Source organism: Necator americanus, chromosome I (assembly GCF_031761385.1).
Source record: "Necator americanus strain Aroian chromosome I, whole genome shotgun sequence".
Lineage (NCBI taxonomy): Eukaryota > Metazoa > Nematoda > Chromadorea > Rhabditida > Ancylostomatidae > Necator > Necator americanus.
Genome location: NC_087371.1, coordinates 28974816 through 28989012, shown reverse-complemented (window position 1 = coordinate 28989012; position 14197 = coordinate 28974816). Strand labels below are relative to the sequence as shown.

Below are 14197 nucleotides of genomic sequence, written 5' to 3'. Positions count from 1 at the left end.
GCCGGATCCTGTTCTTCCGGTACTGAAGAGATTGAAGTCCATCCCTGATATCCTTATGTTTTGGTATCCCCAAAAGAAAAGTCAGATGAGCCTAGATTCTATAACTTTGCTGGCCAGCCTACCGTCTCCCCTTAAAAAAATTAAATGCCAGGGGAATATTACAATCACGCTCCTAGCATTCATTTCATCCGACGAATCGCAGGCGAGGGCGGGGTGCAATAGAGGACGTCGTAAGGAACCGCATTCAGAAGCCGTCTCTTTACAGTGATGCTGGGGAAGATAAGCGTGATCCCACCCGTTTTTACGCATTGTACGCCCCCGTTGAGTCTTTGGCCCTCGGAAATCCATACCACGTCGGATTCGTGGAGTAATGCTTTTAAGGATCCACCTAAAATGCGGCCGATCTATTGGTAGTCTTCTCCAGCATTGTAAACAAATGTCGTAAATGAAATGCGGCATCTTCGGTTGCTTCTCAAACCGATGTCCATCTAAACAGATTAAAGATAATTTTATTCGCTCTTCTGCGAGTTAATGGTGATCATTCATAATTGCTAAATTCATTTTATGAATCTCATTGTGTTCACATATTGTAGGACCTTTTAATACTTGCTTATCAGCTTTTGCTCTTTATTTCCTTTATTTCTGATATCACAACCTGGTCATACGGACGTTATTTCCTCTCTTATAGCTCTGATAACAAAAATGTGCAGGAATCCCACATCACCTACTACTGGAGAACCTCGATGTTCTGCCGACGAGTGCTCTACTGAGTGTATGGGAACAATCCTGATTACAAGCATTCCATGAGATTTAGGACTACAATGTTCGTCTTATATCTTAATGCCCTTGTTGTTTACCTATGAAACTTACACAGCCGTACAGATCTGAGTGGGAAAGTGGGCTCCGTACTCACATGCACCAAAGAGGACACCAGGAGATAGTAGAAGGTAACGCACTCAAACTCGCTTATAAATGCGAATGCATCTTTCATTCCGCGACTTTCAAGTCGGTAAATTTTTCAACTAAAAGACTAGAGGGCTCTTTCTCATTTGAGCAACTGCGACGGTTTAGTCACGAACCCACAGGTGACCAACTATGAGTTAAAGGCATTGCTCCACGAATCTGGGGTGGTACGGGTTTTAGGTGGGTTATGCCTATACGGGGTCGCAGATTTGTGAAGAAGAGGGTGATTCCGTCCTTTTCTTCTTAATTGCCGAAAAAACGGCTCTGGAGATGCGGCATCGAGCGTTCCGGAGCGCTATTTTCCAAAGCGAGTTCGATTGGAGCGCGCCAGTCTTGTGCACCCGCCGCATCTTCCAGGCCGTTTTTTTTACGGCAATTAGGAAAAAATGGACGGAATCACTCTCCTCTCCATAATCTACGACCCCATATAGGCATAACCCACCTGAAACCCTTACCCCTCTCCCCCAGGTTCGTGGAGCAATGCAACCTTTAAACGTGCACCTTACAGCCTTTTACAGGGGTTGGGAGGATTGAAAGAACAGTCTATGAAAGAAAGCTGATTGATCAAAAATGGTTTCAAAAAAAGGATTAATCATGAACGACCACGTATTCAATGTTCTTAGACTCACTGAATATCGATAGACCTCAAATTGTCAAAATTTTTATTTTTTTTCAGTTTCTCGGCTTGAAAGAAGGGAATCAGAAAGATTAGAAATGTAGGAAATAAAACAGTTCCCACGCCGTTTTTAGGACGATAAAGGTGAATTGACTCCTGGGTTTTCCTCGCTTTCCCTGAGGTTTCCGCAGCATGCCAATTTCGTGATACGCTGCCTTGTCTTATCAAAAAGTTGTCATCTAGTGTCCAAGCGCCTAGTAATTTTTATTCAATGGCAACTTTTTTGTTCTTAGTTTCTTACCATTGGTCATTGCCGCTTTGAAAACAGGCAAATCTTTCACCCTTATATCAGACGGAACTTTCAAAATTCAATTTGCTATAAAAGAATATCAAAGGTACAAGATCTATCGGTTACCTACCATTTAACGCGTGAACAACTTTTTCTGCACCCATCATTCCATACGGTTCACCAATTCCATATAGTTCATGCATTAGCACTCCATACGACCAAACGTCTGCTTTCGGTGTCATTTCCCGACTTTTCAGTACCTCTGGTGGTAGCCATTTAAACCTATGCCACATCGGTATCATTCAATTAATTACTCAAGGAATCAGGTTATTTGAAAATCAGGTACTAACGGAATTTTGTTCGGATCGTCATATGTGGCAAATGTTTCTGTGCGAGTTCTTTTCGATATACCGAAGTCAGTAATTTTCATGACATATCTGAAGAATAAGTAAAATACAATAGGGGCAAAAAGGGGTCAATTATTCCTCTTTTGCTTCAATGATTGTTGTTTGTGGGAGAGGTTAGACTTGAAGCTCCTTAAAGAGAACCCTCCGTTCTCGTTTGGCCCATCTCACTTATGAAAGCATACTAAAGGCAGCATACCACGAATCAGAGGAGGTGCGGATTTCAGGTGGAATAGCCGTGCACGGGGTAGTACATTATGGAGAGGGGTGTGATTCCATCCATTTCTTCCCAGTTGCCGTAAAAAACGGCCCGGAAGATGCGGCGCCTCACAAGGCTGGCGCACTCCAATCGAACTCCTTGTGGAAAATAGTGCGTCGGAACGCTCGAAGCCGTATCTTCCGGGCCGTTTTCTACGGCAGTTAGGAAGAAATTAACGGAATCACCCTCCTCCCCAAAATCTATGACCCCGTATAGGAATACTCCACCAAAAATCCGTACCACCTCAGATTCGTGGGGTGATGCCTTTAAATCAAAGATGTCGCTGCAAGCCTTCCTGGAACGCCTTCTCGACGTTTCGTAAAGAAAAGAATAACGAATGGCTAATTCTTTATGCAATACAAACCATGGATTTTGAGGATAGCACTGGATAATCATTACCGTGCAGGATCAACTGGATGAGTGGAAACGAGAACATTACGAGCCGCTAAATCTCCATGAACTATGGCAGGTTCTTGCGCATGCAGGTGTGCCATACCACGAGCTATTTGACACAACCAATCCACCGTCTCATTGATGCTGATTTGGTAGTTTAACTTCTAAAAAATCTCATTTCTTTCTCTTTCAAAAAATCGTAAATATAGCACACAAACTCTGCAGAATGAATCCAGTGCACCCTTTTCCATCATTTCAAAAATGAGTAGAATGTTGCTTTCTGCTGCTTCCATGCAAAATCCATAGAACCGAACGATGTTAGGATGGTTGAGCTGCTAAAAAAAAGCTTACGTGCTTTCTTCATCGAAAATCTGATTTTGGACAAAGGCAAGTAGATCACATTTTCACAGCACATGAGAATTCGTCTACTTCGTTGACTACAGTTATACCATTTTACCATAAAAATTGTTCCTGCCATGAAAATCATTTTTCGTACGATAACCGAAAAAGTTCAAGTCGTAGAGCAATGGTATGGAGAGCGATTCAGTTCCACTCAGTAGCTTTTTTTCCACAAAAGTAGGTATGCAGAAATACAAGAGCAAGACTTTTAAGAGTATTGTGGCTTGTTGCTAGAAAGCAACTCTCTTTCCTCACTTTATTGCTATTTTGTAAGCAGGTTGCCCTCCTGCTGTGGTTATGTTCAGTGAATTAATATAACCGCGCGGAAAGAGTGATACCGCTAATATCCACTAAAAAAAGGGCAACGCAGTGAGTTTCGGTGAAAACCAGAGGGCTCGTTGTCCTCAGTTTTAAAAATGACTGAAAAGCTATGAGCGAGTTCAATGCTATCACTTCTCTATTTAGCGAAAAATAGTCATGCTCTGTTCGAAAATTTACTTGAGTCTCAGAACGTTCAGGTTAGATTTAGAAAAAATATCATAACAACATAATAACATAACCATAACCGACTTTCCACTGGAAACGATGTGCAAAATTCTAATTGGCATCATTTCAATGGAACATGTTGCCGAAGGTAGCAATTCTGTCTATGCAAGTGTATAAATCATCTGTTAAGTCGAGAGAGAAAGGTTTGAAACCCGCAAAGGGACTGCTTTACAGGAATTTATCCAGCATCCGATTGTGACAAGTGTAATATGGCGGAAATTTAGGATTGAGGTCTTGTATCCTTCGATCATTTATCACACGGATTTTGTTTATGAAATACAAATATGCTCACTTGGATCATTTCCACTTCGGTAACCCATGGAAGTCGTTGATCTTTGTCCGTACAGACAAGGCGGAGACTTTTTATAGCTACAGGAACCTTGTTGCCTTTTTCAGTCTGAAATGCCGTCGTGTCCTCAGTGGTCTTTTGTGAAAGATGAAGCAAATTTAACAAGAGCATTAGTTTAGTCCTCCCTTTGTTTTCTCAAAACAAACATTTCAAAACAATGTCCCCAGATAAAAAGTAGTAAATAAACTGGAAACAGTAGGATGTGGAAGGATAATAGTGAAAACATCAAGGTACCGTCTCCACGCCTACTGAGATGCAACATGTTGTATTTAAATTAAGTAAAGATTTTTCGAAGGCTATTCCATGACTAAAGGATTACTGAGAAGTGACATGCTATAAAGAGGGGGAATAAAAATTTCTTCAAAGAAAAACATCTTTGTTTTCCAGAAAAAAGACTCAGCAGGTCTTCAAATTAAGGATTGAATTCAAACGCATGATATGGAATTTCATATGTAATAATTCTGCCTATGAACTATTTTACAGGAAGAGAAAAAAGATGGAATCTTCCTAATGTTGATGAAAATCTCTGAAATAAAAATGTTGAGGAGGCTTATTTTGAAGTATTACCTTGAACTGTCCGGCATATACTGCTCCAAATGCTCCCTTTCCCAGAGGATGCATACGATCAACGGTCTGAAATATAGCAATCAATTTATTTCATGGACCGAAACAAAAACACAATTTCTTTTAGTTATGTTAAGCCAGGAGTATTACACTGTCATGCTCAGCTATCCTCATCTATCGCTTTCAAAGTTAGTGTCGTTGTTCAAATTCGCTGGAAGTCTTGCTATGGGATGCTTTGCAGATCTGAATCCAGCCTAGTTGCTGGACTATTCTTTTCTGCAGATAAGGGAATTCCCAATTTAAAGGCAACATACCACGAATCTGAGGTGGTGCGGATTTCAGGTGGAATAGCCGTGCACGGGATAGTAGATTGTGAAGAGGGGTGTGGTTCCGTCCATTTCTTGCTAATTGCCGTAAAAAAAACCTGGAAGATGCGGCGTGTGCACAAGGCTGGCGCGCTCCAGTCGAATTCCTTGTAGAAAATAGTGCGCCGGAACGCTCGAAGCCGTATCTTCCATGCCGTATTCTACGGCAATTAGGAAGAAATGGACGGAATCACCCTCCTCCCCATAGTCTACGACCCCGTATACGAATACTGAAAATCTCCACCGAAAATCCGTACCACTCCAGATTCGTGGGTTGACGCCTTTAAATAAGGGTATGCCCATATCCCCACAACCCACCGTTTAAATAAAATTTCGACCACGTTCCTTCATTTTCTTGAGAGAAGGTTGAAGCTCATTTTACAAGAATTAATCGCTACGAATTGTTACGAACATTGACATCTACATCGTTGCTGTTAATATTAGCAATACCCAATAATCCTACTATGGGAAGAAATAAGTGCACTTGGAACTCTTGTTAATTAAACAACCTAATTTCCTTCCAGAATAGACTTTGTGCATGTGATTGAGAAAAAAATTACTAGTATGAATTTTCATGAGTTACTGCGAAATATTTGAGGGCTACGGAAGCGCAAAACTACAAACACTTCTCCAACAAATCTAAACCTGCAAATAACAAAAAGAATGGAAAATGCTGCGGAAAAAAATGACTGAGATGAGCAAATACCGCTTGGAAACAGATATTAAAGCAGCCAACCAAATTATTCTGATCTATTTCAACAGAGTGGTCGGCCAAAATGCAGAACTCGTCTTTTGGACAATCTCCAGCAGGGTGAAGTACTTGCTGATATCCCTAAAAATCAAAAATTGCACTTAGGTCTAGTCCTTTATACGTGCCGCAACGACCTTTTTTCTCGCCCGTTTTCGGTCCTCCTTACTCCCTCTTTCTTTGCTTTTGTCCTTTTTGTCTGTCGCTGGTTTGTCGTATTGTCCAATGAAATCCATAAGCTCTCTTTGTATCACAGAGTTACCCAGAAACATTCTTCTCTTCCCTTTATCAAACGTTCCTAATCCTTAAAAAAATCTCTTTGAAAAATGGTGTATACACCATGAAGTTCAACGATCAGCCATGAAAAGTTTTCGAAAATTTCATAACGATCAAAGTTATCGAAACAATGTACGGTTGAGGGAAACTTTAACTTTAAACTTCATAAGGACAAAAAAGACAGTCCATGTGAGGTCCCTATTCTACTGAACCTCTATTGATGCTGGAAGCAAGAGTTATCCGAGTATCAAAATAAAATGAAATCGATCACAACAATTTGGCCTTCACTCTTATTGATGTGGTTCCCTGGTAAAAGGGATCAGAAAATTGCTTAGTTCGTGGAATATTCTTTTTATGTGGATAAGGAGAAAACGCTGCAGATGTGACAACATCGTTATCACTAGGAACTTTTCATTTACTTGGTTGGAGGCCATTGGTATGGAAAACAGTGGATATACATCAAATCAAAAGAAGCGGTATGCTTTTCTGAATTGACTGAAAAGTGGATTGAGCCACATGTCGAATAAAGAATGGGAAATTATTCAGAATTTATACTCTGATTTGTATCAGTCACGTGCTTCCTTTCTCACATTTTGATGAGGTAGAGATGTCATCCTAAAAGCCTTGTACCGCTCCTTGGTCAACATGCAATCGAGTCATGGAGTTTGAGAGAGATGGTTAGAGGAAGCATACCACGAATCTGACGCGGTGAGGGGACCTGCGTGAAAAAAGTGGAGATGGGGTTGTGAACTGCGGGATCTGGAGGTAGTTCCGTTCATCTCTCCCTAATCTTCGCGAAACAAAAACGACGTGGGAACCGCTTTAGTTCCTACGAGATTTGTTAGAAAGCGCTTCTATGTACACGTTTCGCTCCCCTTAGCAGCGTATTCATTCGTTTTACTTGAATAGACTGGTGAGGAGATCTCATTAGCCTTCGACCGCTCGCAAGTGGATGTGACACGGGCGCAAGTGTGGCGCGTTAAAACTTAAAGGCATCACCCCACGAATCTGGGGTTGTGCGGGTTTCAGGAAGGCAGTGCCTACACGGGGTTGTAGATTGTGGAGAGGAAGGTGATTCCGTCCATTTCTTCCTAATTGCCGTAGAAAACGGCCCGGAAGATACGGCTTGGAGCATTCCAGGGCGCTATTTTCTACAATGAGTTCGATTGGAGCGCGCCAGCCTCGTGCACGCGCCGCATCTTCCTCGCAGTTTTTTTACGACAATTAGTGAGAAATGGACGGAGTCACTTTCCTCCTCGTAATCTAGGACGCCGTATAGGCATAGCCGACCTAAAATCCACACCACCCTCCTTTAAGCTGCCTTTAAGCTATATACCCAATGCGCAGCAACAAAATTCTTCCTTCAAATACGATTACAATAAGAAATTCTTTCTTCGTCTATGAGACGTAAACGATATATATATATATATATTTAATTCTTATTTCGAAAATTATAGGAATCCAGCAAATAAATGCGAATATATAACATTTCACCAAAGGTAAACTAGTAGATTTTCAACTTTCGATAAGAAAGAGAAAACACACCCAGTGTTCTGAGCATCTTCGCGTGAGATTGTTTGTTTGGATCAACAACAGTCCGTGAGGCGTGGTAAAATGGAAGTTTCATCAGATCAGGGAGAACAGCCTCAACAAAACAAATTTGATCTAAAAACAAAAAAAAACTTAATTATAAAGGGCTAGAGTAAGAAAAAAGAAGAAGTGACTTCAGGATGAACAGATGAACAGAACTAATGAATCAGACTTTGCAAAAGAACAGCCCTTAATCCTACTCCATTTCCTTTTCCTCCCTCAATTATGGTAATGGTGAACCAACCTGGTCGAAATTTCGAGCTGCCCACTGTTCGCAATGCATCAAGCTTGCCCGTGGATCACGAAATGGTTGTTCGAATGGCGGAGGAACACAAGAAAACGGATGCTTTGGCGGCTAAAAAGCAAATACGAACTCCTTCTCCTTATATACTAGTTTAGAGTAATTTATTAGGTTGATAAGTCCTGACAGAAAGTCCTGACAGGTGTATGAAGCATCGGGGGGAGGGGGTGGGGGGCTGTATCCTTTATGGGTAATGTTATAATGTGTTGTGGAACAGTGGTGAATGTTTCGCCGGCATTCTGCTCCTCCTTTTCAGCACTCTCTGCGAAGATATCCTTTTCAGGTTGTTCATTAGATCTTGAACCAAAGGTGATTTTGGTTCCATTCAAATGTTCGCTCCAAACGAGCTAGGATTCTTGGCAAACCGGGCGGTTTTCTACTATATATACCTGGGATTATTCTTAGTGGACGGAACAAGGCGACGATGTTTTCAAAGTTCTTAAAGCTATGGAAAGAGAGCCGCAAGTGGGTCTGATGACAGCGTCGATGACATTCGGGATAATGTTGGGCTGGTCATCGATTCCGGTCCAGATGATGATCGCAAAGTGGAATCGGTGAAATGTGAAGTACTCGCAGTGATTTTCTGCAGTAAAAACGTCTTCATTTCCACCCAGATTTTTCCGAAAAATCTCCTCCTTTTATGGTACATTCTTCCCTCCGTTTTGATAAGTTCTTCATTTCTTCTCGAAGAATGAAGTTGGACGGGTATCTAGCCAGTTACCCATGAATGTGTCCAATTGATCGCTGGTCTCAAATTGCTTCCCTCTAAGTGTTTGTTTTAGATTCGAAGCATGTGAAAATCGCATAGGTGTAAGTCTGGGGTCAAAGCGTGTGAGCGTGGAATGGAGAAGAAAAGGCGAAGGAAACCCTGTGAAAGCCGAAACTCGAAGTAGGATGTCCTGCTGGTGGATTTCCTACACCAGCAGGACACATACACGAATGTTACACAAGTAACGCAACCCACTACTGCGGAGTTTTTGATCAGTTCAGGCTTTAGTCTCAACGCAGAAGACGACATTGTCTCATGAGTGTGGTGCTAATGTGAGGTACTGGTGTTTTGGGGTGTTGATTCTCTAGGACCCCACACAGCATCTGTTTAAAATTTAAAAAGTTTCCGGCGTTAATCAATCCGCGTGGGATGCGCCCCCACGTTCACTTCAAGTCAGAATCGCTTAAAGACATCACCTCACAAATCTGGAGTGGTACGGATTCCCGGTGGAGTATTCGTATACGGGATCGTAGGTTATTGAGAGAAGGGTGATTTCGTTCATTTCTTCCTAATTGTCGTAGAAAACGGCTCGGAAAATACGGCTCTGAGCGTTCCGGCACGCTATTTTCTGCAAGGAGTTCGATTGGAGCGCGCCGGAACGCTCGAAGCTGTATCTCCGGGCCGTTTTTTACGACAATTAGGAAGAAATGGATGGGATCACCCTTCTCTCCATAGTCTACAATCCCTTGTACGAATACTCCACTTGAAATCCGTACCATCTCAGATTCGTGAGGTGATGCCTTTAAGGTTAACGAATGTGTTACTGGCCTATACAATGAATGGCAATGGCTAGCCGATGTGTCAAGTCAGTGTTTTTATCCTCACAGACAAGTACCAATTTGTCGACTCCGGAGGGATGAAAACCTTGGTGAGCACGATAGGGCAGATTCGAACCTACGATCGATCGTGCAGAGTGCGCAAACTCCAACCGCTACACTACACTTCCCCTACAGCATTTGTAACACAGCAGAAATAGGTTGAAATGCACTTAAAAATGCTTGATCATCCACCTTATATCCCGGACCATGCGATTTCCACATGTTTAGACCTTTCGAAGAAGCATTTGAAAGCAAGCGATTTAAGACCAACACTTCCTTCGGAAATAATCGTGCGCAACTCATTAAATGCCCGTCCAATTTCATTCTTCGAGAACGGAATGAGAAAACTGCCAAAACGAGATAAGAAATGTATCATGAAAGGAGGAGACTATTCACAAAAATAATTTGTAGGAACGCAGATTTTTCCTATCAAAATCAATTTTGTTTGAACGTTCTTAATCGTTTATATTTAATTGTCGTTCGTATCGTGTGGTAGTTGTGTAATATTCTCGTGGCTTCGCAAATTGAACACGTTTAGGGGGGGGGGGGGGGCTCATCTCTTAACTCTAAGCATGTCACTTTAAGATGTCAATTTCACAAAACCAAGTTTGAGCCATCATCATCTATGAATGGCGCTGTGGCAGTGGAGCGACGACGGCAGTCCACATCATCAATAGCGCATTTGAGAAATCCTCCACTGTCATCACTACTGTCCATCGCTGGTTCGTTTGCTTCGCGTGAGAAACGATCTCCAAAGGCAAGACCTGGTCAGGATGCTCCCAGGTTGTGGAAGACTCCGCTATTCTCGACACTGTCAAGCTCTCAAAGAGGATCTGGAGGTTAGCAGTCGTTGTCTTGCGATGAGACTCGATAGACCAACAGCCCAACCCATCAACAACAGGAAAGGGTTGACTCGATTTTCAATCCTTGACGGATGGCACGCAGTACACCCGGGCATCTATCTGTCTCTCTTTCTCCGCCGGTCTCGAAGGACTTCCTGGAAGACTCGGTCACTTGAGATAAGATCTGGATACTCTACGATTCTATTTCACAGGGACCCGTGAGGCTTCCTCAAGCCTTTGGCTTGCGCCCGCACACGCGCCGCAAAAAGGGGCTCCTCTGCTGCTTCTGGGATTTGAGAGTAATGCCGTACTACAAGCTGTTCCCCAAGGATGCACAGTCACCGCTGCCATTGCCAAGCAGTTCAAGAAAAGCGGCCGAGACGAGCTTCTGCTCATATTCTTTATGATAACGCGAGACTCCATGTAGCTACAGAGATCCATGAAAAATCGAAGAACTAGGGTGAGACACAGTACTCCACCCACCCTATTCTCCTGACATAGCTCCCTCTGATTGTTAGTTGTTTCCCTCCGCAGAGTTTCTCTTACTCTTAGAAGAGAAAATCTTGACCAAGTTCGATGGAATTAGTCGAAGGGTCGCCGACTTCGACTCCCCGCCTCCTCAATTTTAAGAGGAGATCAGTGACCCGCCCATTAGGTGGAGCACTGTAGTGACTAGCAATGGCGATTAGTTGTTGATTGACTTTCATTGTATGCTGAATAAAAAGATAAGGGAGAAGAGAATTACAAAACGGACAAGACTTTCTTACCAACCTAATATACCATCCTAAAACAACTTATTATAACATTTGGCAGACGTATCTAACCAGTCTGTTAAATTCCTCCAAAACGGTATGAAGCCGTGAGACAATTCAAAAATTGTGTAACCTAGACTCCAGTTCAGTTTGATATTTATGAAGTAAAGTTCCGGGAAGGAGTGCTATCAAAAATATTTGTTCCCACCACCTTCCATTTATGACTAAAAGGCGGGAAGAATCGCAACCAAAAATATAGAAACCTTCAAGAAAGCAATCTTCAAAACCAGAAAAAAAATACACATTTTTGCATTCAATTGCCTTCATTATTGCAGCTAACATGTGCAGTCTTAAGACTAACCGTAGAAAGCGTTCCGTAAACCAGTTTATGTGGCAGTTCGGATTTTGTTTGAGAGAGATGATAAACAAGATCGTAGAGCGTGTAGTATCTGTTTCCAAATAACTCATAATGTCCAGAAAGAGATCTCGTAATAGTGAGCATCTACAAATTCATTTAAGTTGAAAAAGTAGAAAAGTAGAAGTTGAAAATTGAGAAGTTTTGTGAGTAACATCTCACATTCACGACAAATGGTGATGCAGCCAACTCAGTAATGGTATCCAACTCCTCTTCATCGCCAACAACGTTATTAGCACCTTGAGTGCTGCATTTAATATCTCGTGGATCAGACTTTGCAGGACTCAAACCAGGAGAACGTCGGTGCTGTAAAAAAATAAGCGGTTAATGGCCGTAGTATCAGACGATAAACTAACCCTTTTCTCTTTTTTCTTTCCTTGCGTTTCCTTATTCATGTGCTCTTTGTTAACAACAGGAAAAGTGCATGTTTGAAGCTCGCGCGTGTAAAAATCGGTCCCACAAACTTGCGCTACATCTGAAGGAAAGATTTCTCACAAGTCTCGTTGAGTTATTACTGGCACCAGTGGACTGCGGCCATAACGGCGTTACGATTATGGCAACCTATAGTTGGGTCAGAATGACATGAAGCACGGACAGTTGCGTAAGCGGTTGCGCTGGAAGTTGCGCGGTGGAGCGTAGCGGTTGGGATCGTGTAAGGATCCTCGGTACCGTCTCTGCTGTTCGTCATCGTTCCTCGGTTCCAAGCGCTGTCTCCACCGCACCCTGCTCCATGCCATTTTGACCTGACTGCATAAATCATAGTATGTTTGTGTGCCCTACATGACTCCTACAACCCCGTCCCACCTGGTACCAGGCTTTCCTCCGGAATCAGGAGACTCTTTTCTATTACTGTGTTTTGCGTAAAATTTTAAAATCCATGGGCAGGTTGCAAGCCTCCAGTCCCATGAGTTTCTGGGAGAACTTCCGTTCTCCCGGAGTGGACATGTGGAGCTTATTTGTTAGAGGCGACTCCAAGCCGCCTCCCTTGCACCTCCCAGTCACTTGATTGCAGGCTTTTGGCCGGACCGACGTGCGGGTTTAAAGGATGTCATGAGTCAGTCCTGGCTCAACAGAAACAGGGAGTCCATCCCCTGAAGCCACCTGGTCTCTGGGCAAGCACAAGGTCGCTTTTCATCCGTGATTAGCCCCCTTTCCGCCACCCGGGGACGCGCCACGTAGCCTCGCGATTAACCGGCTGTGATCCCTCTAGTGAGGGAGATCCGTGGAGCAGGAGTCATGTAGGCTACCGAAACGGAAAAGGACTAGGATGGCGATCTGTACTTATAACGCACGTACGCTTGCATCGGAAGCGGCCATCGAAGATCTGATGATGCAAGCCAAGAAGATCAAGTACGACGTCATCGGACTGACCAAGACGAGACGATGTCACCCTCTCAACGCCGTATATGAGACTGGATAAGAACTGTTCTTAGGAACATGCGACAGTTGGTGGAGTTGGCGTCCTCGTCAACACGAGAACGGCAAAGAACATCGACTCTTTCGAACAACTTACGACCCGAATCGGACGTCTGCGGATGAGAAGATGTGGTCCAACACCAGCTTTGACTATCTTCGTCGCTTACGCTCCAACATCAAGGTACGAAGAAGAAGAAGTCGAAGCTCTCTATATGGACCCAGAGAAGTTCTACCGAGAATATCATGCTTTCTACAAAGTCATAATTGGCGATTTCAACGTCAAAGTTGGCCCAAGAAGAACGCCGGAGGAACTTCACATCGGGACCCACGGCTTACAATGGAACGACCAGGGGGAGAGGCTCTCCGAGTTCATCATGACGACTAAGACCATCCATGGGAACTCGCAATTCCAGAAGCCCTCCTCTCTACGCTGGACGTGGAAGTCACCCGGTGGAGGGTACCGTAATGAAATAGACCACATCATCGTCAATAAAAGGTTCTGCCTGACGGATGTCGCTGTTGTACCAAAGTTCTATACGGGATCGGACCATCGCCTCCTCCGAGGAAAATTTTCCTTCACAAGGAGAGCAGAGAAAGCCGCCAAGTTCAGAGAGAGAAATCCCAGGACTACCATCAACTGGGATCTCTTCGCTACGCTAGCCGGCTTTTGGGAAGTTTCCGCAACGGACAACATCGACGAAGAATATGACCGGCTTGTTGAACACCTTCACGACTGCGCGAAGAAGGCTGAGAGTTTTAAAACCACCAAGAGACGCCTGTCTCCTGAAACTCTTGAGCTGATACGCCAGCGTGGAGCAGCACGAGCCGCAGGGAATCAAGAACTCACGTCCGTACTCGCAAGGCTTTGCAGAGAGGCGATAAAGGAAGACCTTAAAGAGAGAAGAGCAGAAGTGCTGGCTGAAGCTGCAGAGGTGGGGAAGAGCATCCGCTATGCCCGTCGAGACTTTGCCAGTCGCAAGACGAGGATGACTGCTCTCCGGAACCCAAAGGGAACAGCCATTGCATCGAGAAGGGGGATGGAGACGACTACGACTTCTACTCTGATCTCTTCCACAGCCATGTCCACTTGCCTCCTCACCATCTGAGATAAGACGGACATGTC

General features: G+C 43.6%; 2 protein-coding genes across 4 annotated transcripts; one reads left to right on the top strand and one right to left on the bottom strand.

The window, feature by feature from the left end:
• Positions 1 to 81: 81 nt before the first annotated feature.
• On the bottom strand, positions 82 to 13020 carry RB195_007178 (uncharacterized protein; the record flags this gene model as incomplete). Of its 2 annotated transcripts, XM_064180673.1 has the most annotated exons (16): positions 82 to 130; positions 389 to 488; positions 1999 to 2150; positions 2219 to 2305; positions 2931 to 3088; positions 3143 to 3259; positions 4162 to 4266; positions 4786 to 4851; positions 5884 to 5979; positions 6033 to 6199; positions 7717 to 7816; positions 8006 to 8116; positions 11605 to 11745; positions 11821 to 11964; positions 12015 to 12133; positions 12951 to 13020. In XM_064180673.1, 16 exons carry the CDS (start codon positions 13018 to 13020, stop codon positions 82 to 84), a joined length of 1782 nt encoding a protein of 593 aa, XP_064037527.1. The 2 variants fall into 2 exon arrangements, with proteins under 2 accessions (XP_064037527.1, XP_064037528.1); XM_064180674.1 differs by lacking the exon at positions 12951 to 13020 and having other exon boundaries at positions 12015 to 12053.
• On the top strand, positions 12926 to 14180 carry RB195_007177 (uncharacterized protein; the record flags this gene model as incomplete). 2 transcript variants are annotated; one of them, XM_064180672.1, is made up of 2 exons in its annotated part: positions 12926 to 13015; positions 13092 to 14180. In XM_064180672.1, the coding sequence occupies 2 exons, from the start codon at positions 12926 to 12928 to the stop codon at positions 14178 to 14180; spliced, it is 1179 nt and encodes a 392-aa protein (XP_064037525.1). The 2 variants fall into 2 exon arrangements, with proteins under 2 accessions (XP_064037525.1, XP_064037526.1); XM_064180671.1 differs by lacking the exon at positions 12926 to 13015 and having other exon boundaries at positions 13194 to 14180.
• Between the last annotated feature and the right edge of the window lie 17 nt (positions 14181 to 14197).